The sequence below is a fragment of the Gastrolobium bilobum genome, unplaced genomic scaffold (genome assembly GCF_033153095.1).
Source record: "Gastrolobium bilobum isolate Gb01-03AN ecotype WA unplaced genomic scaffold, APGP_CSIRO_Gbil_v1 utg202596, whole genome shotgun sequence".
Lineage (NCBI taxonomy): Eukaryota > Viridiplantae > Streptophyta > Magnoliopsida > Fabales > Fabaceae > Gastrolobium > Gastrolobium bilobum.
The window spans coordinates 54,048-81,800 of record NW_026899891.1 but is presented as its reverse complement, the minus strand read 5'-3'; the positions used below and the strand labels follow the sequence as shown (position 1 = coordinate 81,800).

General features: G+C 36.9%; 1 protein-coding gene and 1 non-coding gene across 2 annotated transcripts; both read left to right on the top strand.

Moving 5' to 3' along the window:
• The first annotated feature begins 15,789 nt into the window (after positions 1-15,789).
• On the top strand, positions 15,790-15,863 carry TRNAV-CAC (transfer RNA valine (anticodon CAC)). Its single transcript has one exon. It is a non-coding gene; the product is annotated as a tRNA-Val (tRNA).
• Positions 15,864-15,899: 36 nt separating this feature from the next.
• On the top strand, positions 15,900-20,718 carry LOC133294105 (PRA1 family protein A1-like). Its single transcript, XM_061492762.1, has 8 exons — positions 15,900-16,294; positions 16,721-16,761; positions 16,857-16,935; positions 18,139-18,225; positions 18,302-18,390; positions 18,511-18,582; positions 18,670-18,794; positions 20,395-20,718. The coding sequence occupies exons 1-7, from the start codon at positions 16,137-16,139 to the stop codon at positions 18,771-18,773; spliced, it is 630 nt and encodes a 209-aa protein (XP_061348746.1). The 5' UTR covers positions 15,900-16,136; the 3' UTR covers positions 18,774-18,794; positions 20,395-20,718.
• The last annotated feature ends 7,035 nt before the right edge of the window (positions 20,719-27,753 follow it).

The window sequence follows — 27,753 nt, the reverse complement described above, 5'->3', positions numbered from 1 at the left end:
GGTTCCCCTGCTTGTACTGTTGTTGTAGTTTGAGATATAATAATACCTTTGAGATACATCCTACAGCAATAATTGATAACACGTGACATTGCACGTGGGGTATCTATCAAACGCGTGGGTCGCATGAAATATTTATTAATAAGGTTGTTTGACTGAGTTTAAAAAAAAAAAGAGAAAAAACAAAGAATGAAAAAAGAAGAAAGAAATAAACAATTTTTCTTTTTTACAAAGAAATGAACAATTCATTTGATTATTTTTTTCTTAAAATTTATTTTTAATATATATTTTAAAATTTATTTTAAAATTATTAGAACAATTAAATTTATTTGAATATAATTAAATTTTAAATAATACAGAAGTAATATTAATTTATAAAAATATAAATAATAAATTTTCTAATTATAAGAAAACTTTTTTAATATAATTTAAAATAATAAAGAAGTTATATTTATTTATAAAAATGTCACTAATGAATACTATAATTATAAATTATTACTGTAAAGTTATTTAAAACTAAAAAGAAAATAATTCATTTATAAAAAATTTATTAATGAATTTTCGTAATTATAAATTATTATTGAAAAATAAACAAAACTAAAAAATAATTTTTGAGAATATCCTTAAGTTATTCTTCGTTTTAAGTTTTTAAAATTAAAAGATGGTTATTAGTTTTTAGAGTTAATTTTTCAAAGATAAATTTTTCCAAATAAATTTTTTGTTTTTTGTTTTAAAATTTTAATAACTATCTTTAAGAATAGAAATAAAACTTACCCGAAATTGCATTTGATTGGATGATCATGATTTAACGAAAAGGAACACCTGAAGTATATAATTCATGTAAATTAATAATAACTATTTTCGTAATAGCAATCATCATTTCTAATTGATTATTTTGAATAATGAATTATTCCTCTTGGTTAATTTTGTATTATTATCGATTAATCCTGTCAATTAATCTTATTGTTTTCAAATAACAGGATTTTTTTTTTTATATTTTTGGTATTTAAGGAGGGCTAAAGGCCCAAAAGAAAGACAAACAATTACAAAGCCGAAAGGCAGAAACAGAAAATGACAACAAACGAAAATTAGAAACTGAAACAAAAAAAAAAAAAAAAAAAACTTGGACGACTATAGATTTCAGCTTCACAGTAGGGGAAATATCTTCGGTACTATAGGAGTACTGAAGACTCAGTGTATCATTTACTCAATTTGAAAAATATAATATATTTTTGTTACCATTTTACCCTTCCTTGTATGGTTATTTTCCCCAAAACCATCATCATTTTCTACTTTTAGTAAAATAGTACATACTCCAGTAGTATCAAAGATGTGCTCCACGGTAGGAGTGGGCGATTAGCTTCACGGTAGGAGTGAGTGAATTGCACCATCTGGTTCTTATTATTTCACTCCATAATTATTTTCATCAATTGAGGCTGGTGATACTCGTTACAGGGCTAGTAAGAGAAGAAATCGCTTGTGATGATGAGTAACTCTATGATCATATGTCTAAGACTCGTATTCCATGCGACTAATTTCTCACTTAAAACTAATTATTTAACTCTATGAGTTAAAACTTTTTCACTTCGAGGGGAGAATTCCTCCTTAACCAACAGATTCTGAAAATACTTCTTCGTTAATTTTGATAGAGAAATTACAGTCTTATATAGCCATACTCTCCCTCCTAAAATAGAAAAATGCTCACAAGGCAAATACACATTTTGCATCACACACTCACACAATAGAATCTAACAATAAAATCCTGTTACCTATCAATTATAACAACCATATAAGCTATAACAACCTTCCAAGTCACTCCCTAATTTCTCTCACTTGACTAACAACATACTAATTACCCATATGTATCAGTAACTCTCTATGATCATAAGTCTAGACCCGTATTCCACGTGACTATCATCCCCTTCATCTGTCTCAAGCAGTCTTGTGCTACCCAAGTTAAGAAGAATATCCTCTCCCTTAACCCATTTATTCGCCCAAAAATGGATGGTTTCACCATTCCCAATATTCCACACTAGCCCTTTGAAGGAAGGTAGTCCAACCCTGGTACAAGCACTTCCACAAAAGGGGTCGCCTTACTTCTCATTGACCTGCCTTCTCAAATCCTATCCATGACCATACTTTCCTATTAGGACCTGGAACCACAGATCATCTTGTCTCATTATTATCAGCCATGAAAGCTTGTGAAGGAAAGCTTCATTTTGTTTGCAGAGATTAATGATTCTAGACCACCTATGCTCTTTGGTTTGTACATTTGATCCCATGCGACTAGATGGGCATGTATGTGGTTATCTCCCTCTCCTAAAATAAAAAGCCTCTAAAGTTTTTCAATTTCATCACACAGTATAACAACCCTAAATATTGTATCATGATTAATGAAGAATTATGATGATTAATAAACGAGACATTTCAGATGAAATAGTTTATGATTAAGTAAATTAGAAGTATGGGTCCAATGGACCAAAGACATAAGCATTAGGGATCCAATGAATTCATGGATCAAAGTATAACCCAACAAAGGAATTTAAAGTGTCATAAAATCATGGAAAAATAGGCACAAATTAGGTCAGGTTAATAGGTTAAAGGTCCATAATCTTAAGGAATAAATCATGGTCCAAAATTAAAGGAAATCTTTTCCTTCCAAGCATTTAAAATCCGCGGCCTAGGTGTAGGAAATGAATTTGATTTTATTTGATTTTCAAGCCATTAAATGCAAATCGAATTTCCTTAAGTCAAGCCAGTCAAATTCCTTTAAACAAGGAAGTTAGGATTATGATGATTAGTAGTCAATCACTTTCCCTAAATCAAGCAAATTGATGACAATATGTCAATCAATCAAATAATTCTGTTTCTAATCAAGGAAGCAACCTTTATGACGATTAGTCACACCTCATCAATCCCTTAAATCAAGGGAGCAACTTTTAATGACGATTAGTCACACATCATCAATTCCTTAAATCAAGCAATCACTAAATTTCCTTAATCAAGGAAATTGACATCATGTTCTTGTCCCTAAATTAAGCAATCTAACCTATGACAACAAATCACCACCTTACTCTCATTTAATGTGATCGAAACCTACCAGCAATCAAGTAATGGCAAGGCTTCTAGGTTGCCTATTTGAACAAGCTTTAGTCTCTCCTTTTTCCCTCTATAGCCGCGGCACTACCAAAGGAAAGAACAAAGAGTTTAGTTCATTTTGTGAAGTCCATGAATGCTTCGAAATGGTGAGTGTGTTAGTGAGAAATACCTAATTGTTCCAAGATCAAATACAAGCCTGGATCTTAGTCCTTCTTCCTAATAATTCCACCAAAGAACCCTTCATCTCTAAGCAAGAAAATCCCTCTTCTCCTCTCTTTAAGCTTGCGGCCTTGTATGTTCAAGGAGGAAGGAAGTTCATTCAAGAAGATTCAAAGTAGTCAAAGGTCAAGAAGTGTTTCCTTAAGTCGTTGATCATCATCAAAGGTAAGCCTATGAACCTTCTTGGTTAGGAATGACATGTAAAAGCATGAAAGTGATATCCTAAGTATATGATCCCTAGAAGGCCGAACCATGTATGATAATTATAAGCATGAAGAGATGTTTAAATGATATGAAAGATGATGAAATGATGATGTTAGATTAGCATGTTTAGTAGCCTAGGTTCTAAATCAATTTTGCATGATCATAACCTTAGTTGGCCGAATATATAAGATGATGTTTTGAATGATGCTCTAGGATTTAAATATGATAAATTATCAATAATGTTAGAAGCATGTTTTAGAAGTAATCCCTTAGGTATTTTAGGGCAATAAGGCCGAATGGTATGTAGCTAAAAGAGGTTTTATTTGATTAATGTTGAAAGGATCTAACATGTTAAGTTAATAATATAATTGAAAGCATGTTTTAAAAATTATATTCCTAGATGTTTATCTATGGTGGCCGAACCTATACATGCCTAGAATGAAATCTTTAATAATTCTATTAAGTGTTATGATGACCTAATAATGTCCTAAAACCTACACAAGTGGGTAAGTAAGCAAAACAACTCCTCTAGGTAATTAAACCTGCAAAGCCGAGACCTATACATGGATAAAACACAAATGTTGAATGTTATATAAGTTACTAAAAGATGATATGATGATGTTAGGGAGTCAAGGGAGCAAACAGGCAAGTAAAGAGATCAAAAGTTGAAAGTATACAAGTAAAGAACGACAAGTACTGTAAGTGTTTACAGTTGTTGAAGTAATCTCTCTATGTATGCCACCATTATGAAACTATGATAAGTTATGGTCTGACTGCAATATGTTTATAGTGCTTTACATTATGTGATTATGATATTTTTGAAACTTAAAACCATGCTATTAAATGTTGGCCTGTGCACTGATACTCCAGTTGCAACCTGACGAGGACTCTGGGTATCTCCGTAAGTCCGTAAAAGCCGGCAGGAATATGATGATGATGATGATGGCATGATATTTTTATATGATGATGTTAAATGTTCCATTTTGTATTGTTATTATAAACTGTTGCAGGAGTAAGCGTCATAGTTGGAGAATGCTCCAGCTGTGAACCTTACTGAGATTTTCCCCAAAATCTCACCCCCCTTGACCACCCATTTCAGGAAAAGATGAAAGAAAGTAATAAGAAAGTTATGTGGGAAAGAAAGGGTAAGAGACTGGTACGTAAAGAAGAAGAAACTCCACCTACCTGGGAAGAGAAACTAAAGGATCTAACAGATAGAGGCCTATGGACTGAGGCTATGAAATTATTAATAGAAGCTTTTCCACATTATGATTTCGATGAAGCACTAAGTACACAATGGCTAGAGGAACCACAACCACATTATGACTGGGCTTATGATGCGGCATAAATTATGTTTTTATTTATGATTAGTTAATCTTTTTGGGATTACATTAAATAATGTTTAGTGTTATTTATTTTGTATTGACGTTTTAACGCTTTTAATTTTATATGGAATAAGTATGGTTATGTGTTTCCATTCCGCACTCTGATATTTGCATTCGTAAAGTTTAAATTTAGACTTCCGCGCGTTGAATGCATGATGAAGGTGCACCCTATATGTATTTACATTTGGGGTGTTACATTTATGGTATCAGAGCAAAATTTCGGATTAGGATGGAACACTAACCATTTGCTGTATCTATGTACAGCAAGATGCCTCCACGAAGAACCCCTACGCAAGATATACAAGGACAAATTAACACGTTGCGGGACACCATCACCCAATTACAAACCAACACGGGAGATATGTTTCAGAATATAATGAATGAGATCAGAAGGAACCCAAATGCTAATGCAAACAATAACGGAGCAAGCGGCTCGGGAACAGGAGCCGGGGGTCATGGTGAAGGACCCCGACCTCCTCCAGGAAACGGTGCGGCAGGTCAAGATAACCAAGGACTACTGTTGACGTTTAGAAAGCACAAACCACCCTCCTTTCAAGGAAGTCCTGACTCAATGGCAGCTGTACAATGGCTGCAAGCAATGGACAAGATTTTTCGAGTTATCCAATGCACCGACGATCAGAAGGTGCTATTCTCGACGTACATGCTGGAAGGAGATGCTCACCACTGGTGGGCGAATGCGTCCCAACCGTTGGAAATGCAGAATGCGGTTATAACTTGGGCCGTGTTCGAGGAAATGTTCTTGGAGAAATACTTTCCGATGTCAATCCGGGATAGTAAACAAGGAGAATTTGACAAACTGGTTCAAGGAACGATGACGGTGGACCAGTATCATGCTAAGTTTAATGAGTTACTAAGATTGGCAACGTACAGAGGAGCAATGCCTTTACCAGACTTTCTGATGGCGAAGTTTCAAAGGGGTCTGAATCCCAGAATTGCTGAGCTAGTAGCCGGCAACGACCCATGTGACTTTGCAACCCTAATCAATCGATGCAGAAGAGTGGAAGCTATTGGCCAACAGAAGAAACCCGTGGAAGCTAGCGGGAATGGTTATAAAGGAAAGACTGGACCATGGCGAGGAAACAACGGAGGAAAGCCCTGGCAGCCCAGGCGAGATGACAACAAGTTCAAGAGACCCGGAAACTACCGGGGAAACAACAGCCACAACAACAAACCTCCGAACTGTCCAAAATGCAAGAAGCCCCATTACGGTAACTGTCTAAGTGGAACCCCAAACTGCTACAAGTGTGGAAAAGAAGGACACTATGTCAAGAACTGTCCACTATGGGGAAACCAACAAGCAACAGAAGAAGCACCAAGGATGGGCAGAGTTTACACCCTCGATCAACACACGGCAGACCAGGCAGCTGAACTGGTCAAAGGTACGATCTATATTTGCCATGAAAATTTAGATGTACTATTTGATTCTGGTGCTACGAATTGTTTTGTCGCCGATTATGTGGCGAAAGCGTACGATTTATTTACTGATAGACTGCAAGTACCTATGCGGATCATGACCGCGACGGGAAAAGTTGCTAAGGCGTACCTACTATGTAGAGACGTCGCATTTATCTATGAAGGAAAGAAGTACAAACAGGACTTCATAGTCCTCCCACTAGAGAAGATCAATGTGATTCTAGGGATGGACTGGCTCGCCAAGCAGCGAGTGGTGATTGACTGCAGCAATCGCAGTTTGATTATCGGCAAAGAAGGAGCGGAAGAAAACTCAGCGCCTGAAACAGGAGAATGCTCCATGATGATGATGGGAACTCTTGTAGGAGAAGAAGAGATACCACTGTCCAACATTCTAGTGGTTAAGGAGTTTGAGGATGTTTTTCCCGATGATATCACCAATTTCCCTCCAGAACGAGAGGTACAATTTTCAATTGAGCTAGTACCGGGAACTGGGCCAATTTCAATTGCGCCCTACCGTATGTCACCACTTGAACTTGTGGAATTAAAGAAGCAATTGGAAGACTTAATAAAGAAAAATTTTATCAGACCCAGTGTGTCTCCATGGGGAGCGCCAATATTATTTGTGAAGAAGAAGGACGGGTCAATGAGACTATGCACGGATTACCGACAGCTCAACAAGGTTACTGTGAAGAACAAGTACCCACTGCCTCGTATTGAGGACTTAATTGATCAGCTGAGAGGTGCAAGAGTATTTTCAAAGATCGATCTCCGATCAGGATATCATCAGATCCGGATCAAGCCGGAAGACGTTCCGAAGACAGCATTCAGATCAAGATATGGGCACTACGAGTACCTGGTCATTCCTTTCGGACTGACAAATGCCCCAGCAGTGTTCATGGGGTATATGAATCAAATATTCAAACCTTATCTGGATCAATTTGTTGTCGTGTTTATCGATGACATATTGATATACTCAAAGAGCAAGGAGGAGCATGAGGAGCATCTGAGAATCGTGCTGCAAATATTCGGGAGAAACAGCTATACGCCAAACCATCCAAATGTGAATTTTGGCTGCCCGAGATTCAATTCCTTGGGCATGTGATATCAGATAAAGGAGTAGCGGTGGACCCCAGTAAAATCAAAGCAGTAGTTGACTGGGAGCGACCCAAGACGGTCACAGAGATAAGAAGCTTTCTTGGATTGGCAGGGTATTATAGAAGATTTATTGAAGGATTCTCGAAGCGGGTGTTACCACTCACCCGATTGACAAGGAAGGAAGTCCCTTTTGTGTGGACTGATGAATGCGAAGTTTGCTTTCAGGAGTTAAAGAAGATGCTGACGACAGCCCCAGTGCTGACATTACCAAACCCTGAAGAACCATTTGAAGTTTATTGTGATGCCTCAAAGATGGGTTTGGGATGTGTGCTTATGCAAAATGGCAGACCAGTCGCGTACGCATCTCGACAGTTGAAGTCACATGAAGAGAATTATCCCACTCATGATCTTGAGTTGGCAGCAATCGTATTTGCTTTGAAGATATGGCGTCATCACTTATACGGTGCTACTACGACAGTATATAGTGACCACAAAAGCCTCAAGTACTTATTTGATCAGAAGGAGCTGAACATGAGACAGCGCCGATGGATGGAATTCCTGAAAGATTATGACTTTGAACTAAAGTATCATCCCGGCAAGGCGAATGTAGTTGCTGATGCCTTGAGCAGAAAAGTCAGAGGAATTGCAAGTATGATGATAGCCGAACAACAATTGATTGAAGATTTCCGAGATTTAAATCTCGCAGTGGTAAACAGTGAATGCGGACAGGAATATTACGCAGTACAAATCCAAGATGAACTCTTAGAGAGGATCAAGGAAGCCCAACAAGCCGTAGATTGTTTGAAACGGTTAAGAAATCAACCTGGAGTTAGTTTAAATCAACAAGGTATAATTACCTTTCAAGGGAAAATTGTCGTCCCTACACGACTATTGAGAGATGAAGTGATGGAAATAGCCCACAAGAGTCAATACTCGATTCACCCAGGAGCCACCAAAATGTACGCAGACATGAAGAATAATTTCTGGTGGAAAGGAATGAAGAGAGATGTTGGAAGATTCGTAAGCAAATGTATGGTGTGCCAGAAAGTAAAGATAGAGCATCAACGACCAGCGGGCACCCTACAGCCCTTGCATATTCCCGAATGGAAATGGCAAAGTATTTCTATGGACTTTGTAACCAGTCTACCCAGAACTCAAGCAGGCTACGATGCCATCTGGGTAGTGGTCGACAGATTGACCAAGTCAGCACACTTTATACCGGTGAAAGGAACGTACACGACAGAGAAGCTGGCTCAAATTTATGTGAAGGAGATTGTAAGACTGCACGGAGTACCAGAAAGTATAATCAGTGATCGGGATCCTAAGTTTACATCCCGATTCTGGTATTCATTACAGCAGGCGTTCGGAACTCAATTACGATTGAGTACGGCGTACCATCCGCAGACAGACGGACAGACTGAAAGAACAATACAGACACTGGAAGACATGTTAAGAGCTTGCGCTTTAGAAAGAGAAGGTTGTTGGGATCAGTATCTGCCTTTGGCAGAATTTTCTTACAACAACAGTCATCATGCAAGTATAGGAATGGCCCCGTATGAAGCTCTGTATGGAAGAAGGTGTCGAACACCTGTATGCTGGGAAGAAGTGGGCGATAAAGAAATGTTTGGGCCAGATATGGTGAACGAAACAACTAAGCAGATAAAGATGATTCGTGACAGGATGCAGAAGGCTCAGGACAGACAAAAGAGTTATTATGATTTGAAGCACCGACCCCTAGACTTTGAAGTAGGGGAACATGTATTTGTTAAGCTCTCTCCTATTACAGGTATTGGAAGAGCACTCGGTGTAAGAAAGTTAAGTCCGCGTTATATCGGTCCTTATCAGATTCTGAAAAGGGTGGGGCCGGTAGCTTATCAGTTGGCATTACCTCCAAATTTGGCAAATCTTCACGATGTATTTCATGTTAGCCAATTGAAGAAATATGTAGCCGATCCCTCACATGTTGTATTACCGGATGAAGTGGAAGTACGACCTAATTTGAAGATCCCGGTGGTACCAATCAAGATTCTGGATAGAGAAGAGAAGCAGCTTCGCAGCAAGGTGATACCCATGGTAAAAGTGCAATGGCAAGGAAGGACTCCCGAAGAAGCAACTTGGGAGCGAGAAGATGAGATTAGACAGAAGTACCCCGAGTTATAGTAATTTTCGGGACGAAAATTTTATTAGTGGGGGAGGATATAACAACCCTAAATATTGTATCATGATTAATGAAGAATTATGATAATTAATAAACGAGACATTTCAGATGAAATAGTTTATGATTAAGTAAATTAGAAGTATGGGTCCAATGGACCAAAGACATAAGCATTAGGGATCCAATGAATTCATGGATCAAAGTATAACCCAACAAAGGAAGTTTTAATTCCATTTAATGTGGACAAGTCCAAGTGATACAAAGAAAGCTCTATATGATAAAGTAAAGTCCAATAAGGTAAATGAAACCCAAATCAAGTTAAAGCCCAAAGTAAGGCCATGACATAATAAACCTAAAGAAGTACTATATGACTAGGAATTAAATTAGAATTCTTTCCCTACAAGCAAGAAGCCCACGGTTTTACTAGAGAAAACAAGCTCTAAGAAGTCAATTTAAAGTGTCATAAAATCATGGAAAAATAGGCACAAATTAGGTCAGGTTAATAGGTTAAAGGTCCATAATCTTAAGGAATAAATCATGGTCCAAAATTAAAGGAAATCTTTTCCTTCCAAGCATTTAAAATCCGCGGCCTAGGTGTAGGAAATGAATTTGATTTTATTTGATTTTCAAGCCATTAAATGCAAATCGAATTTCCTTAAGTCAAGCCAGTCAAATTCCTTTAAACAAGGAAGTTAGGATTATGATGATTAGTAGTCAATCACTTTCCCTAAATCAAGCAAATTGATGACAATATGTCAATCAATCAAATAATTCTGTTTCTTAAATCAAGGAAGCAACCTTTATGACGATTAGTCACACCTCATCAATCCCTTAAATCAAGGGAGCAACTTTTAATGACGATTAGTCACACATCATCAATTCCTTAAATCAAGCAATCACTAAATTTCCTTAATCAAGGAAATTGACATCATGTTCTTGTCCCTAAATTAAGCAATCTAACCTATGACAACAAATCACCACCTTACTCTCATTTAATGTGATCGAAACCTACCAGCAATCAAGTAATGGCAAGGCTTCTAGGTTGCCTATTTGAACAAGCTTTAGTCTCTCCTTTTTCCCTCTATAGCCGCGGCACTACCAAAGGAAAGAACAAAGAGTTTAGTTCATTTTGTGAAGTCCATGAATGCTTCGAAATGGTGAGTGTGTTAGTGAGAAATACCTAATTGTTCCAAGATCAAATACAAGCCTGGATCTTAGTCCTTCTTCCTAATAATTCCACCAAAGAACCCTTCATCTCTAAGCAAGAAAATCCCTCTTCTCCTCTCTTTAAGCTTGCGGCCTTGTATGTTCAAGGAGGAAGGAAGTTCATTCAAGAAGATTCAAAGTAGTCAAAGGTCAAGAAGTGTTTCCTTCATCACCAAAGGTAAGCCTATGTTGACATGTAAAAGCATGAAAGTGATATCCTAAGTATATGATCCTCTCTATCAATTTTTGCATGATCATAACCTTGTATGTTAGCCGAAGGATTTAAATATGGTTAGAAGCATGTTTTAGAAGTAATCCCTTAGGTATTTTAGGGCAATAAAGGCCGAATGGTATGTAGCTAAAAGAGGTTTTATTTGATTAATGTTGAAAGGATCTAACCATGTTAAGTTAATAATATAATTGAAAGCATGTTTTAAAAATTATATTCCTAGATGTTTATCTATGGTGGCCGAACCTATACATGCCTAGAATGAAATCTTTAATAATTCTATTAAGTGTTATGATAACCTAATAATGTCGTAAAACCTACACAAGTGGGTAAGTAAGCAAAACAACTCCTCTAGGTAATTAAACCTGCAAAGCCGAGACCTATACATGGATAAAACACAAATGTTGAATGTTATATAAGTTACTAAAAGATGATATGATGATGTTAGGGAGTCAAGGGAGCAAACAGGCAAGTAAAGAGATCAAAAGTTGAAAGTATACAAGTAAAGAACGACAAGTACTGTAAGTGTTTACAGTTGTTGAAGTAATCTCTCTATGTATGCCACCATTATGAAACTATGATAAGTTATGGTCTGACTGCAATATGTTTATAGTGCTTTACATTATGTGATTATGATATTTTTGAAACTTAAAACCATGCTATTAAATGTTGGCCTGTGCACTGATACTCCAGTTGCAACCTGACGAGGACTCTGGGTATCTCCGTAAGTCCGTAAAAGCCGGCAGGAATATGATGATGATGATGATGGCATGATATTTTTATATGATGATGTTAAATGTTCCATTTTGTATTGTTATTATAAACTGTTGCAGGAGTAAGCGTCATAGTTGGAGAATGCTCCAGCTGTGAACCTTACTGAGATTTTCCCCAAAATCTCACCCCCCTTGACCACCCATTTCAGGAAAAGATGAAAGAAAGTAATAAGAAAGTTATGTGGGAAAGAAAGGGTAAGAGACTGGTACGTAAAGAAGAAGAAACTCCACCTACCTGGGAAGAGAAACTAAAGGATCTAACAGATAGAGGCCTATGGACTGAGGCTATGAAATTATTAATAGAAGCTTTTCCACATTATGATTTCGATGAAGCACTAAGTACACAATGGCTAGAGGAACCACAACCACATTATGACTGGGCTTATGATGCGGCATAAATTATGTTTTTATTTATGATTAGTTAATCTTTTTGGGATTACATTAAATAATGTTTAGTGTTATTTATTTTGTATTGACGTTTTAACGCTTTTAATTTTATATGGAATAAGTATGGTTATGTGTTTCCATTCCGCACTCTGATATTTGCATTCGTAAAGTTTAAATTTAGACTTCCGCGCGTTGAATGCATGATGAAGGTGCACCCTATATGTATTTACATTTGGGGTGTTACACACAGCATTAACAGAAGACTACTATTCTGCATGTGAAACTTTGTTATAGTTAATATAAACCGATTTGGCCTAAGGTGACACAGCCGCCAAAGAGAGGCATTGAGCTTTCCAACCTCGTCCTCGACCATATACTCTGTCCAAGGAGGATATCTTTTAGTGCTAAGGTGAATTTTCGGTGTATCTTCCCCTCAAAATATGACACGTGTTTTATTTTTGTCAAATCATTAATAAATAATTTATTTTAAAAAAATAAGAGAGTAATTTAATAAAAAATAAGATATGTATCACGTGAATGAAAAATGGGGAAAGTAGCACTAAAGAAATTTTCCTATCAAGATCTCAAAGTTATGCGCCTTGGTGCCTATACCGTGTTTGAGCATGGATCCCAAAAATCTACTTGGGCTGTGATCGCACTTAAAGCCACTAGCTTGCGAGATTTCATTAGCCTTGTCGCTACTGGTATTATTTTGAAAAATAAATATTGGTTTTATTCCCACTAACTCGTTGACTAGAGCTGACAGTAAAAGTGGTGAGGAAGTGTAGAATTAAGTTCATTTGCTAAAGGGATGCTTATGCTAAAATCAATACATCATCCACAAATATAAGATGTGAGATCTTTTGTCACTACCTACCAACCTTAATGGGGATCCATTGATTGCTCTCAACGACATTAGAAATCATCTGGGACAATTTTTCCATCCACAGGACCAAAATGTAAAGAGACAAAGGGTATACAACCATTGCATTGAATATTATAACCATGTATTATAGGTAATATATAGTTATAATAATAAAATTATTTTTTTCTCTTTTCTTAGACATTATCGGCAGACGTAATGGAGAGAGAGAAAAAATAATTTTATCATTATAACTATATAATATGTAATATGTAATTATAATAAATCGTTGCATTGAATATTTTGGTGCAACTATTGTACTAAAAATGCTTTCCTTTACTAGGAGTGAAGGTTTCAGTCTTCGACCCATTCCACAACACTTGGAATTGCACAGTGTTAATGTAGTCCATGATAATTGAAATAAAAGATTTAGATAGCAGGTTACGATGCAGGTCCGACTCCTTTCCTCCAAGCATCAAACCTGGAGTGTTCTAACCAAGTTACGACAAATCTGAAAGGACGTTCCCTCCAGGTTGTGCTATTATTTTCTATCCCACTGAAGAGAGGGTTATGTTGGGTTTTACTCTTTCACTAAAGCCCAATAGGGCCTAGTGTGTAAGAGGAGCCCAAGAAACCTAAAGCTCATTCTGTTTAGGGTTAGATTTGTTAGAACCCATATATATTCTACACTTATAGTCATCAGCCTCTCTAGTCTTCACTTGGTGGTTGTAGATGCTGAGGTAAGGTTATCTCCCTGAAAGTGAGAGAGCCCACACATTTTCCATTTCCCCTTGAGACATAGTCTGGAAGATCTGCCACAGTCCAGCTTCAAAGAAGTTGTTCGTGTTGCGGCGCTGATGTGAGCTATTCGTGAAGAAGAATCATACATGGGAAGATTCTGCACGAGATCTGCGCACCAAGAGGTAATTGTAAACAATAATGATCCATTACGTCCAAATTTCAATGGTCTAAATGCTTCCGCATAATCAATTTCTTGTTGTTGCTGTGAAACTTCTTTGATGTCGTTCTCCCTATTCTTGGACTGTGTTTTGTCTTCCACTTTTTGTTGTTGATTTTCGATTTTTGTAGATTTCGATGAGAGAGATTTTCGGGAATTGATGAGAGAGATTCCATCGTTCTTCCTATTTTTGTTGATGTTTGATTGGGTTAGAAACTGAATAAGATCCTTGTTCCTTCGGCAAAAACATAGATTTTCGATTTGCTATGGCAACTTTCATTTTTGAGTATGTAAGCAACAAATGCAGTGTCGCTTTCAAGGGAGGGTGAATTTTGTGAATAAATTAGTGTCAAATTATCCTGCCACCCATACCAGATGCCCCCTAAATATATAACTCAAACTTGAATTCTAATAATAAGTAAGTGGGAAAATAATAAATTACGTGTGCATATCAAAACAAATTCTCTTTATTATTTTTCTTGGTTCAATAATAATGGAAAGTATACAACACAAACCATAAGCCTTAATTTACTTAAAGGGAAAACTTTACTTTCACCCATTATGGTTATAACAATTATCACTTAGCCCCTTGTGGTTTCAAATAAATCACTGAGACCCACTGTGATTACAGAATACATCATTTAGCCCCTCAAATGTCTAAAATGTCCTTATTATTTAAAATATCGATATTACCCTTACTCAAAAATTACAAATTATATTTGAAATGTCAAAAATATCCCTAATTAAAAAAGAAATTATGATAAAAATACCTATTTTTTAAAAAATTTACTTTTAATCTTAATCATTTTACCTAATTTGATCCTATGGTTATAAATAAATGCACTAAATAATCAATAATTTAAAAAAAATCATCTCACAGATAAAAAAGATGGACTGATGGTAAAGCCCATTATTCCTACGTGATCTGCCTAATGATTTTCTAGGATTAGGGATTGAAATCGCCGTTTTTGATGTCTTTCTTGGCTTTTTCTTTATGCATGGAACAATTACTTGTTCACTGTGCCAACACTATAGAAAGCAACGATGTAACACTTGCTCAACAAGTCCTTTGGGTCCGCAACAACATAGCACCCCCTGACAGTGACTATAAGCAGCGCCTAGCAGGTAGCTTCCTTCGCGCTCTCTGATATAAGGCAAACTAAACTTTTAAGGGCCTTGAGCTGACATAATAAGTCGAATAATAACTCTAAATAACCCAAGTGTGCGGCCCAAGATGGAAACAAATAACCCAAGTGTGCTACCAAATAATCAGCATCATCGGACAAATCATGAAGCTTTGTCGAACATTCTTCTCTTTTTAATTAGGGATATTTTTGATATTTCAAATATAATTTATAATTTTTTAAGTAAAGGTATTATCAGTATTTTATAAAATAAGAATATTTTAGACATTTGAGAGGCTAAATGATATATTATGTAACCACAGTGGGTCTAAGTGATTAATTTGAAACCACGAGGGGCTAAGTGATAATTGTTGTAACCACAATGAGTGAAAGTGAAATTTTTCCTTACTTAAATTGTCCTCAAGCTCAAGTGGCATACCATATTCAAGACTCCAAATATTGTTGAAACCACATAACTATCCCAGAGGTACAGTTTTACTTTAAAGTTATATTGATATTACAAATTGTGTGTCCTTCAAAAATAAGTAATACATTTGTAACATTCATTATTCATTCTAGTTACGGAAATATAAAAAAATTATTAAACATTAAATAAAATATTTTATTTTATAACCGGAAAGATAGCCTCCCTCAACATACATGTCTGGGTGGTGTAGTTGGTTATCACGCTAGTCTCACACACTAGAGGTCCCCGGTTCGAACCCGGGCTCAGACATGAACTTCATTTTTACCAATTTCTTGATTTTTTTTTTAATTTTTTAATTTTTTAATTTTTTTTGTGATTTTTCTTGAACAAACCTGCCAACGAAGTCTCTTGCTCCCTTTCTTCACATTTTCCATTTCCTTCTTCCTTCTTCACTGATATCACTTGCTTCCTCGTTCTCCTTCGTAAACGCTTTTCCATTCAATTCATTCCTCACTTCCATTTTCAATCGCCGCAACATCCAAGTTTCTCTCCGAGAGAAGAGAGAGAGAGAGAGAGAGAGAGATGGATTGGGGAAACGTTACGGCGGAGGATCTGATGGACGCGCTCCGCGAGGTGGATTGGTCGTCGCCGCCGCGCCCTCTGTCGGAGTTCTTCTCCCGATTCACCGTTCCTAGATCTTCATCCAAATGGAACAGCCGCCTCAAATGCAATCTCTACTAGTACCAATCCTTCCTCTTTCGCTTTCATTAATTCATCAAATTTCGTGATTAGCTGAGCGATTTTTTTTTTTTTTTCTTTTTTTGTATATGATTTTTTCTCTATTCTTAACTTTTTCCCTTTTTTTTGAACTGAGTTTTGAATTTTTTTTTATGATTTTAATCTTATTTTGACTTTTTACAATTTTTTCTTTTGCTGTTGATGTCGTTATTTATAATGTGCTCAAACGTAAAATGGTTTTATTTTATTTTATTTCAGTTTTAGGAATTCCGTGATAAATTTTGAATTACGAGGTTATAATCTTAAAATTTTGGATAATATGACCTATATTTGGGGAATAACTTGTAATCACTTATTGTCTTCTGAATTACACCATGGAAAAATTTTAGGATGGGAAAGTAATGATGGTGTTATGCTTGTATTTGCAGCTACCGCACCAACTACTTCATTTTGATCGTTTCTGTTCTCAGTAAGTGAGCACGATGAATGCTATTTATTATATTGTTCACATTTGATAGCATGTGATTGTGTTCCTTGTCTCATCATCCACATTTTGAATTGCAGTACTGGGTTTTCTTCGAAGGCCGCTTGCTATTGTAGCTGCGCTTCTTACAGCACTCAGCATTGCTTTTCTAAATGACAGGTAAGCGGTGTTACTGGCTCTCTTTATACATCACGTTACATCATTGGTTTTGGACTTTATTTAATTTCACAAACGTTTGGACTAAGGGTTTTGTACTATTTAGTTGGGCAGGTTTTGTGTCAGTTTCGAACTAATGATTTTATTGCCATGTTTAGTGATGTTAATCCGATTTCAGTGCTTGTGCAACAAAAGCAACTTATGCTTCAGTTTTATAATTTTGGCATCACAATTAATCAAAGCCCCCAATATCACAGTATATTATTTTCGTATGTCCAGTAATCCTGCTTACTTGGTTTACACAATACAGATGCCATATTTTGTGCTGCCTTTGGTAGAATACTGAATACTCTATGTGGTGTTCATAGTGTAACTTTATGCAGAAACATGGATGGTTCTTAAAAAACCTTAGGAAAAGTTGCATATGGATTTGTTTTCTAGATTATATATATTGAATTTAACTGCAGGGTCAATCCCCATAAAACTAAAATGAGATAAAACACATTATAGTTTTACTTCTAGCTTCAGATATGGCTCGTAGTAGGTTCATGATTTGTTTTATTTTGACAATGGTCGACATACTACTTTTACTTTAATTCGGAAGTATACAAATTTTCCCTTTTTAAACAAATGTGTTTTACTATGTTGTATAGAAAAGTTAGATAGGATGGAAAATGAAGATCTTTGATCAAATTTAGATTTTAGTGTTTCATATTATGTACTTTATATGTCTAGTGGAAATAACTGTATCACTACCGTTGCTCATGACTTGGATATAATGGTAATTTACATTCTCTAGTACTCCACTAATCTTGTATTAAGAAGGGAGAGTGACAAAATAAAATCATTAATAAGCGCTTGTGATATTTTCATGGTTACCAAATAAAGAAGAAAAATGAACTCCAAGGAGTTATAAACAGCTGTTGAATACATTGGGGTACCAAAAGAGTTATAAGTATGACTTTAGATATTTGATTATACTTGGACGACATGGGATATTAGACAATTATTTTTCCCAGTAATACATACGTCTGGAGGATTTGTAAAATATTGTGATAGATTTTGCAGTCAATCCAGGAAATCTATAGGCGTCTGAGAAAGTTTGGACAATGAAGTCTTCATTTAGTCTGTCCCAGTTCTACTATGATGGAAGTGCTTACCTTTTCATATTTCTTGGACATCAATCTAATTGTTAATTTTTTGCAGCTTTGCGGGTACCTTTAGCGAGAAGGTAACAAGGACAGTTAGGCAATTTTCACCACATTTAGCTGCCAAGATGAGACCTCCTCTTACGTAAGGATGCTTGGTTGTTATTATATGTGTATATCTTTGGATTTTTCTGCCTCTTCAGTAATTATTTAAATTCCAGGCCTGTGATTCGTGGACGTCCATCAGCTAAGAGAGCAATTTATATATGTGGTCGGCCGCGTTGGGTGTTTGTCTTGATATTTTCTTCTGGTAAATGAAGTCTTTGAAACAGGGAATTTTTTTCAATCAATAATAATTTGGGATATTCTGTCAATCCTTGCTACCTTTAAAATTTATGACAACGCTGCTAGTTTTTCCTCCTTTTGGCAGCAAGTTTCATCCTTTGGTTTGTTTCTGCTGGCCTCCTAACTGTTTTATGGGCGCTTGCTATCGGTCTTCTTGGTACATCACATAACAAGAAATCTTAATCTTTAATATTGTTAGCATTTATGTTCTTGCTTTTAAATTGTTTTTTCTCGCTCTTTTCAGCTACCATCCTGCATGCAAGCCTTAGAACACCTAACTTGAAAGCGCGTCTAAACACATTCCGTGAAGAATTTCGTGCAGTATGGCGCAATTATAGTGAGCTGTAGCATACATAAAATTTGTTGGATGTGAGTGCTTTCTGCCTCAGCATTTTTATGTATTCATATGAATAGTAATTTTGTGTTTATGTACAAAATTTATAAAACACTACTGTACGTGGAAGTGATTGAGAAACAAATATATATATAAGTATTAGGATGAAAGGGTAGCCTCATAAGTTGCATATTTTGTATTATTGCATGATCTCAGATATGATAAATAATTCTCATTTTCAGTTAATATGTACTATCCAAAACTTAGGCTTACTAACATGATACATATTGGAACGCCAATGTTTTTCTTTTTATAAAGGTTGGTCTTGTGATAGACCTGGAAGCAACGTTTATACTAGGAGGAATAAGAGCAAGAACACAAGCAGAAATAGAAAGGAGTTGCAAGTGTATAAAGAAGGAAGAAAAGAGAGGTTATTAGAGTAATTCCCATTAGAGATTATGGCAATGATTATAGAATAAGAGAGGTGCTGCCAATTGAGGAGTTAGTTATGGGGAGGGGGGATGATAAATGGCAGGAGATAGAAGATGGGAAAATAACAGAATGAGTGGAGGTGGTGATATAGGGAAGGCTTGGGGGACAAGGGGAACATGGGAAAGAAGGTAAGGTAGCAAGAGGGGTAAGCCTATCCTTAGGCTGGTCAGTGAGGTTCTAGGAGGTCCTTCAAAGTATCTTCTTTCTTTCAGTTTTTCTTTCCATGCCAAGAATTTGCAGAATCTCATTCTGCTGTACGGAGCTGAGCTCCCTGTTATTTCTTATTAATGTTTTTAGATATATAGTGATGTTTCCTTAAGTGTTATTTCTTATTTCTTATTAATGCTGTTAGCTTTATGTGTTATTATTTTATATTTTTTTGTACAGCTGTAAAAGCTTGTTAAACAAGCTCTCTTTGCTTGATAAAATTCAGAGCAGAATCTATGAACAGGACACATACTCCATTCTTCACCTTTATGTTTATCTCTTTCTGTTAATAAATATATCCAGTCTGCATCTTAAGTTCGTATCATCTTGCTTCTCCGATCACTGTTTGGTTGTATAAATGGTTTTAAATTTTTAATTATATGCTTAGTTTTTTAGTGGTGTTGAAGTGAAATAAATAAACTACCTTATGATCCACAAGAGATGTGTGCAATTTAAATGAGGTCAAAGTATGATTGCCTCACCTTTTAAATTTCATCACTCATTATTTCTGTTTAACTTTTGCCCAGTTATTAGTGGATTTTTTATTTTCCTGTTGGGGACCGAAAGAGGGGTCAGATTTCATGAGTATGACTTTTAGATTATTCATTGGATGATATGTATAAAGTTGGAAGTTCAGATTTCTTTTGGCTTGATTTTAGATTTCTTCAGGCTGGAGAAACTTGTAAGTTACTTTTATTGATTTGGGATCATTGCTCGCTTTCCTTCATCTCAGTTTGGGATGTTAACATGTTATATACTCCTTTCATGTGTCATTTTTTGGAGTAGAATTGTGCCCGTGTGTATTCTATTATATACTTGATTTTTGGAAAAGGCAACGTTCTACCTTGTAGATTTCCAAATTTTTGTACCCGATTTATCGTGTTTTGTAGTGCTGACACTGATTGCAAAACTGATACGATATAAATGTTGTTTTAGGTGTTGCTGCGTCCTAGTTGAAATATTTTCCTCAATTGCAATGGAACTTTATGGAGAAGGCTGCCAACCCGATTATCAACAGACTGTAAATTCGCAGGAATCTTGTTTTGTAAATTACACTGTTTTCATTGTTTATTATATCTAGAGACTAGAGCAAGCATTGGAATATTGATACATGCTGTAAGCAAGACTTTGTCACCCACCATAATAGTTGTCAAAATTCTTAATTGCACTGACAAATTGGTGAACGTAAGACACTCAATATCTTTTCTCTTATCGGTAGTTTTTTTTTTTTTTTTTTTGTAATATATATATATTAATAAATATGACCCAATAAATTATGACCGTTAGATTGGTGGAAATTGACAATTAAGATTTGATGTCAAACTTTTTAATTTGACACCAGTATTAAATGATCATGCCTTATATCTTTTGACTTGGGTGTAAGATTTAGAAGTTTTATTTTTTATTTCAACTGTTGATTTTCAACGGTTGTCATTTATTTGAAATTAATAATTAATTAATTGATATAGTTCAATAAATTATAATCATTAGATGGATGATAGTCAGTAGTTAAGATGAGGAGTAAGACTTTTAAATCTTACATTGGAGTCAAAAGATCCATTTCTTATATATATATATATATATATATATATATATATATATTGTGGTTGCTGTTCTGGTAAAGATTACAAAATTGGTTGCTTGACTTGTATGATTCATGCTTCTGAAGCAGTTTTAGTACATATTAACTTCAATTCCTGCATCACATATGTTGACTTTGTTTTGCCTGTGATTTTGTTCTGCATGCTGTTTTTTTATGTTCTGTATGCATTTACGAGCTTCAGTTTACCATGTGTTTGTTGCTTCACTCTTGCATTTTGTGAAATTGGTGGTCCGGGAAGGACTCAGCGACTCTTAGGGGGTGTTTGGTTGAAGAGAAATTTTTTGAATACTAGGGAAATGTAATTGATAGGAAAATGGTTAGAAAGTGAGTTTGGTAGGGAAATATAAAAAAAGTTGTTTGGTTGGAAAAAATTTTACTGGGCAAATTAGGTAAGATTTATAAAGTCTATGTTTGGTTTGAGGTAAAATATAGATGGGAAAATAAGTCACAATTACTAAAATATCCCTATTCTTTGGGTGAGGAGGGTATTGATCTACCCAGGTGGGTCCAGTCAGTGGTTCGTGAAGAGTGGACCGCGGAAGTGTTCGATGCTGAGCTAATGAGGTTCCATAACATTGAGGAGGTGATGGTTCAGTTGTTGCAGATTGCCATGGCTTGTGTTTCGGTGGAGAAATAAGAGCAAAAGAAGCTGGTGCTGCACTCGAGTTCCAAACAAACTTGTGTAACTCCTTATTAGAGGTACCACCCCTGATATCTTTATTTCTTTGGCCATCACTGACAGACCTTGAAAACATTGGTTTTAGATCATTACAACTCTTGCTCCTCGATCCCTTTTTTTTTTGCATCTTCAACATCTCTTCTTCAACCCCAGTAAGAGACTTATTGATTGAAGAAGAAGCTGATCTTCTTACCACCACATGAAACTTCCCATCATCTCCAATTTCTGCATCAGCTTGCAATGGTTCTTTACCGCTGAGAGAGTTAACATCCGAATCAACCCTGACGGAAGTGATGGACCCTGCCGTCTCAGGGGTATTTTGGTCTGGGTCATGATTCACCTTCTCATTTACCCATCTAACTAACAAAAAACCATGTTGAATATGTCTTTCTCAACAGTGAAAAAGGAAGGATTTCAACGACCAAACATGCTTTGCTAGGCAAGTGGAATAGGTAGGAAAATTTTAAGAATCAGCCAACCAAACAAGGCTTTCCATGATACCCACTTCTACTTGCATGGGCAACTTTTCAGAAAACTCCAACCAAACAGCACCTTATGGCGAGGTCCATAAGGGATTATGGGATGCTCAATTAAAGTTGCCGTGTCCCATTGTCATTAAATGTTATACATGGTGTTTTTTGGGTGGTTTAATAGGCATGGCTGAATTGTTGACTTCTTTCCATTGTGGGCTATTAGCTTTCACATATGGTGAGCTATTAGTTTTCACACATGGAAAAACATTGTTATTATAAGGGTTATTAGCTTTTACATTTGATGGAATGTTCCCTATATAAAGGATTTTATATGCTTGAGCAAGTTCTAAATACACTTTAAAAAAGCCTGACAAATGATTTAGAGAGAGTTTAAAGAGAAAGTTCAAGTTAGAGCATTTCTAGAATAAGGAAGTTACAAATTTTTTTTTTTTAGAAAATAATAGAGGAGCATGGTATCATAAAAAGAACTATTTCAATCCAAAAACGAGGTTATATTAATGATTTTATATCACATTTTTCTAATGAGCCCTTATTTTAAATTCCTAATATGGGTGCTGCTGAGAAGTTGAAGTGGAAAAAAGAGCCCTTGTCTGTTTTTGACCTTCTGCCTGCTTTGGTGTAGGAAGACCGAGAGAAAAGGGACAAAAGGAGTAAGTTTTTATAGGTTAAGTACGACAAAATCATATTTGCACGCTCAAACAAACAGTTAGCATACTGTAAGAAATCTATCTTCTTTTTGATGAATAAAAGAGAAGAAATAGGGGACACCCGATACGCTCGTCTTATGGGTTACAATTCAATAATGGGTGTTTGGTTGTGGCAGATAGTTGATCTTTCATTGGACTAGTGGAGCCTGGTTTCTGGTTTCCCTAAAGATTTTTTTTTTTTTTTTTAAATTCCACAAAAACACAAAAAAGATTACACATATCTCCCTCAAATATTATCAAAACATTATATAGCCCCTAATTTTTTTTTAGTTAAGATCTGTTTGGAGCGTTGTTATGGGCTGTAGTGATAAGCAGGCCAGCAAGAGAGTTATAAGGGAACCAGCCCATTTGAAGGATTACGTTGGGCTCATTATGTAGTGGGTTCTTAACTAATGTTTTACAATGTTTTCTAATTCAGCAGCAAGTCAAAAACTGTAGTAAACCTTGAGTATAAGTAGCCTATCGGGCCTAGTAATATGCAAGCATTATTCAGAAATTCCTTTCTCTCTCTTTATTCTCTCTCTCTCTCTCTCTCTCTCTCATTCATTCTATTGTCACTTCCTTTCCGAAACCCCTAATTCCCTACGTTAGCATACTGCTCTTGTTACATTGGTGCTTCCATTGAGTTATGGCGAACAACACCAGATTACGTGACCTAACCAACTAGGTTCACACTCCTGATCAACAGTTCCTCACCTTGGAACACACTTTGGACCATCGTCTGGAGACGTTTGAGCTAACCCACAACCAACAATTTGAAGAACAGACTCAACGGATTATAGAACATAATCAGCGAATGGATGGCATCACACATCAGATCCAGGATATGTTTGCACTGCTACAAACAATGCAGGTTCAGATCACAAATATTGGCTCCACTCCACAGGCTGGAATTTTAGGAGCTAGACCAACACGTCAGGCACCACACCTGCGCTCCAAGAAGATTGATTTTCCCAGATTTGGTTCTGGGGACCTTGGACCACGACTATTTGCAGTTGAACGATACTTCCGTTACCACCAGGTACCAGATAATGATCGACTTGATTTGGTATCTTTTAATCTAGATTTACCCGCTTCTTGTTGGTTTGAGGCTTGTTTCGGACATGGCCATGTTCTAGATTGGAATTCCTTTGTAATTGCGCTACATCAGCGCTTTGGACCATCTGAATTTGAAGATCCATTAGGCTCTCTAGCCAAATTGCAGCAATCAGGATCAGTGGTAGAGTTTCAATCAACCTTTGAATTATTGGCCAGACGAATTCCAGAATTAACTCCCATGACCCGCAAAAGTCTGTTCATATCCGGTTGGAAACCCCACATTCGCAGAGCTGTTCTAGTTCATCGCCCAACTGACACCACTGCCTTTTCCTTTGCCAAAATATATGAAGAACAATTTGCTGAAACAAGATTTTCCAAACCGTGGAACTCCCGTACCTCCAAATCCACTCAAGCCATTGCAGCCCAACCTATAACCACACTGTTACCACCCAATACTCCTAAACCACCATTAGCCCCCCCATCTATCCCTATTAGGAGATTATCTCTTGCTGAAATGCAAGCAAGAAGAGAGAAAAACTTGTGCTATAATTGTGATGAACGTTTTGTTGTTGGTCATCGTTGTAAGAGGTCGTGCAACTCTCTTATATTTGGAAGGAACAGAGGATGAACCCCCTGATATTGAAATAAACCAGTCACCAGAACCAATTGGGGATCCAGCTGATATTCCCGTTACTGAAATTCCACATGAAATCAACTTTAATGCTTTGTTTGGACACCGCTCTGCTAATCCTTTTCGTTTGCAGGATACAATTGGGGGCCAAACAGTACAAATATTGGTGGATGGGGGTAGTACCCACAATTTCATCACCCTAAGAATGGCTTCTCACCTACGACTAACCTTGCACGTGATTAACCCTTTTCACGTACAGGTTGGCAATGAGGATGCGCTCATATGTTTGGCAGCATGTAAATCCGTTCCGATGGACATTCAATCCCACCCTTTTACACTTGATTTATATGTCATTGAATTAAAGGGTGCCAACATAGTTTTAGGAGTGCAATGGTTTTCACCATTGGGCCCTGTTATTACTGATTATTTTGCTTTAACTATGTCTTTTATTCACAATTCTTCTCAGGTTTTGTTACGAGGAGAAAAACCCATACAGCCCAGCCATATAACGTCCTCACAGCTACACAAACTTATATTGCAAGATTCTATATCTTCATGCCTAATGTGTTTCAATGCTGTTCCCACCTCAACTCAAACCAGCCCAACATTGCTGTCAGGTTTAAATTCCTTAGTAGAAGAATACCAAGACATTTTTGTAGAACCTTCATCTCTGCCACCAGATCGGGCTTACAATCACCACATCCATCTTATTTCGAATGTTGGGCCAGTGCAAGTGAGACCCTATCGCTACCCACACTACCAAAAGACAGAGATTGAAAAGATGGTGTCAGATATGCTGATTAAGGGTGTTATTCAACCTAGCCATTCTTGTTTCAGTTCACTAGTTCTATTAGTTAAAAAGAAGGATGGCACCTGGAGGTTTTGTGTTGATTACCGCGCCTTAAATGCAATTACAGTGCAGGACAAGTTCCCCATTCCCACTATTGATGAGCTCTAGAGATGAGCTACTAGATGAGTTACATGGTGCCACGCTCTTTTCTAAGCTAGACTTACGATCAGGTTACCACCAGATCAAGATGCATCCAACTGATATTCACAAGGCAGCTTTTAGGACACACCATGGGCACTTTGAGTTCCTAGTTATGCCATTTGGCCTATCCAATGCCCCTTCTACCTTCCAGTCTACTATAAATGCCATCTTTTCGTCCTTTCTTAGGCGATTTATGGTAATATTTTTTGATGACATACTGGTTTATAGCCCTTCTACTGATCTACATCTGACTCATCTACCAGCTGTCTTTAACAAGCTTTGCGCTCATTCCTTGTTTGCCAAAAGGGAAAAATGTACATTTGGTCAAACATAGATTCCTTATTTAGGCCATATTATTAATGGAAAAAGGGTCTCACCAGATCCGGATAAACTAAGAGCTATTATGGAGTGGCCTATTCCTACTACTGTTACTCAAGTGAGAGCTTTTTTGGGCCTATCTGGATACTATCGAAAGTTTATAAAGAAATATGCCTCCATTGCAGCCCCATTGTCAGATCTATTATCTAAAAAGGGGTTCACTTGGACACCTGAGGTCACTAAGGCATTTACCACCCTTAAACAACTTTTGGTGACTGCTCCTATCTTGAGTCTACCAAATTTTTCAGACACCTTCGTGGTGGAAACTGATGCTTTCGGCGTGGGTATTGGGGGAGTTCTGTTGCAAAATGAAAAACCAATTGTCTTTTATAGTCGCAAGTTATCCTCAGCCATGCAAAACCAGTCGGTTTATGTACGCGAGATGTTCGCAATAACCTCTGCCATTAGTAAATGGCGGCAGTATCTTCTGGGATCACAATTCATCATCAGAACGGATCATAAGAGCCTCCATAACCTGATGAATTAGGTTATTCAAACCCCTGAGCAACAACAATTTTTGTCTAAACTACTGGGGTTCAACTACACGATAACATATAAAACGGGGAAGGCCAATATTGTGGCTGACAGTCTATCCAAACTTCCTGAGGGGAACGTTCCACCATTGTCACCTCTATACTTGGCCATTTATGGCCCCACACTTAACTATACTGATATATTACAGTCCGAGTACAAATCAGATGACTATGCTACAATGCTTATAGAGCAATTACAAAATAATCCTAATTCTATGCCTGATTGGCATTTTCGCCATGGATTGCTTTTCAACCGTTCTCGGATCTTTCTTCCTGTAGGTTTGGCATTGATAGCTCACATTCTTCATGACTTCCACACTTCAATCCAGGGAGGCCATTCTGGTATTCAGGCAACCTTCCACCGTATCAACAACCATTTTACCTGGAAGGGATTAAGGAAGGATGTTAAAACATACATTCAGAATTGTGAATTATGTCAAAAACTGAAACCCCATAACCACCTCCCTTTGGGCTGTTGCAACCACTTCAAATATCAGATAAACTATGGGCACACTTAAGTATGGACTTTATTACTCACTTACCTACATTAGCCGACCATACTGCTGTTTTGGTCGTGGTTGACCGCTTCTCTAAGGCTGCTCATTTTATTCCTCTGCCCGGTCATTACTCTGCAGCTAAAGTGGCTCAAATTTTCTGGGACTTTGTCGACAAGATCCATGGCGTGCCATAGTCTATTGTTTCAGATAGAGACCCAATCTTCTTGAGTGATTTCTGGCGTTCTCTTTTTAAACTGCAGGGTACAAATTTAATTTCAGTTCCAGTTACCACCCACAATCAAATGGTCAAACAGAACGGGTGAACAGATGCTTAGAAAATTACCTGAGAGCTTTCTCCCATGCACACCCATCTACTTGGTCAAAATTTCTGACTCTCACCGAATACCATTACAATACGTCATTCCATACCTCGACAGGAGTTACACCCTATCAAGTCATGTTCGGCCGAAAACCCCCAAGCTTAGTGGCTTACTGTTTGGGATCTTCCACCAACGAGGCAGTGGACTCCACACTCTCCGAGAGAAGTGACCTCATGGGAACATTAAGAGAAAAACTCTTCAGAGTGCAACAGAGTATGAAAGCACAAGCAGATAAAAAACATAAAGAATGGACCTTCACCTCATGGGATATGGTTCTGGTTCGTCTGCAACCTTACAGACAGTTTTCTCTCAGTCGTAGGTCCTCACACAAAATGGCTTTGCATTTTTATGGACCGTTTGAAGT

What these genes read in the sequence shown, in the direction of transcription:
- LOC133294105 (XM_061492762.1), top strand. Translation starts at nt 16,137, where the DNA reads ATGGATTGGGGAAACGTTACGGCGGAGGATCTGATGGACGCGCTCCGC. An exon ending in CTCAAATGCAATCTCTACTA is followed by an intron (nt 16,295 to 16,720) that starts GTACCAATCCTT and finishes TTGTATTTGCAG; the next exon opens with CTACCGCACCAACTACTTCA. An exon ending in TTTGATCGTTTCTGTTCTCA is followed by an intron (nt 16,762 to 16,856) that starts GTAAGTGAGCAC and finishes TTTGAATTGCAG; the next exon opens with TACTGGGTTTTCTTCGAAGG.